We start from the raw sequence: 1,387 nt of genomic DNA, 5'->3' as shown, positions 1-1,387 counted from the left end.
AAATGGTGCTGAACTCGATGACATCGACGACATTAGACGAGACGGTGTCACACGGCCGGACAAGGACCTGTCGGCAGGGGACAGTCACCGCGGTGTCCCCTCCTCCCCGGCGCTGTCCCCTCCCCCCCGGCGATGTCCCCGTCCCCCCCGTGCCCACCTCGCTCCTCCCGCTGCTATTCCACGTCCCCGTTCTCCCTGTGGGCCCCGGGGCCCGCGGGCTCCTCGCACGGCGACAGTTCATCGATGGACGCCTGGTTGGTGATGCCTGGGGGTGACACCGGCCCGGGGGTCACCGGGGACACCCCAGAACCCGCGTCCCCCCCTCCCCGGGCCACCCTGGCCGTGCTCGGGCCACCTCCCCGCCCAGGGACGCTCGGACAGAGCTGGCCCCGCGCGGTTCGTGGTGGTCCCCAGCCCCTCSGYGGTGGCCCTGGTGGCCCTGGTGGCCGTCCCCTACCGCTGGCCGCCCTCTCCTTCCACTTCTGCTTGTTCTCCTGGATGTGCTTGGTCCAGGTGGAGCGGAACCCGGCCAGGTCGGCTTTGATGTCCCCCGTGTCCAGGTGCTCATCCAGGGACGGCTGTCGCCACTGCGAGCTGGGGGACAACGGGGACAGCTGGCGGCGGGGCGGGGCCACCGCGGGGCCCAAAACGCGGCCACGGGGACAGCGGGGACAGCGGGGACAGCGGGGACAGGGACACCCACCTGGGTTGCTGGGTGGCCGCGGGGTTGCCCTTGGCCTTGGAGCCGTCCTCGGCCAGCGGCGTCACCAACTTCTCGGCCACGTCGGTGAGCACCGAGAACGTGGGCTCCACGATGAAATCGATGAACCCTGGGGACAGCAGGGGACACGGCGCGGCTGGGGACACGCTGGGGACACAGCGGGGACAGCGCGGGGACGGGAATGTCCCCCCTGCCCGCACTCACCGATCTGCGACTGGGCCACCAGCGTGGAGGTGCGGTCGCACAGGGGCGAGAAGGGCAGCCCCAGCTCGGCCTCCTTGTCCCCCTGGCAAGGCAAGGGACAGGCGTGGTGTCCCCAAGGGGTGGCCCCCGCKCCCCCCCGGCCCCGCCCGGCCCTACCTGCCGGAAGAACTCCTCCATCAGCGCCTTGGTCCAGCGGCTGTGCACCGCCCACTGCTTGGTGGGGTGGCTGATGTCGGCCGCGTGCAGCAGCAGCGACAGCACCTTGGACTTGTCCAGCCTGGGGACAGCAGCCCGAGGCTCAGATTGTCCCCAAAGCCACMGCGCCACCCTCCCCGCCGGCCCCGCCCACCTCTCCAGCTGCTGCAGCGCCGTCTTCATGGACTTGACCTGCTGGAAGTGGCACGACATGTCGGTGGCCAGGACCATCTCGATGACCAGAGCCCGCAGCTCCCTGCCGGGGGA

The 1,387-nt window shown here is 71.0% G+C and overlaps 1 protein-coding gene across 1 annotated transcript; it reads right to left on the bottom strand.

Moving 5' to 3' along the window:
• Positions 1–6: 6 nt before the first annotated feature.
• On the bottom strand, positions 7–1,378 carry LOC130588579 (dual specificity calcium/calmodulin-dependent 3',5'-cyclic nucleotide phosphodiesterase 1B-like; the record flags this gene model as incomplete). Its single annotated transcript, XM_057389488.1, has 7 exons — positions 7–67; positions 158–265; positions 458–594; positions 704–830; positions 926–1,007; positions 1,082–1,202; positions 1,275–1,378. Coding segments are annotated over 6 exons (663 nt in total), but the record flags the coding sequence as incomplete, so codon positions are not given.
• Between the last annotated feature and the right edge of the window lie 9 nt (positions 1,379–1,387).

The sequence above is a fragment of the Malurus melanocephalus genome, unplaced genomic scaffold, assembly GCF_030028575.1.
Source record: "Malurus melanocephalus ecotype Western Australia unplaced genomic scaffold, MMel_1.1 scaffold_7011, whole genome shotgun sequence".
Lineage (NCBI taxonomy): Eukaryota > Metazoa > Chordata > Aves > Passeriformes > Maluridae > Malurus > Malurus melanocephalus.
Note: the sequence above shows the minus strand (reverse complement) of the source record. Positions and strands in the feature narration are given on the sequence as shown.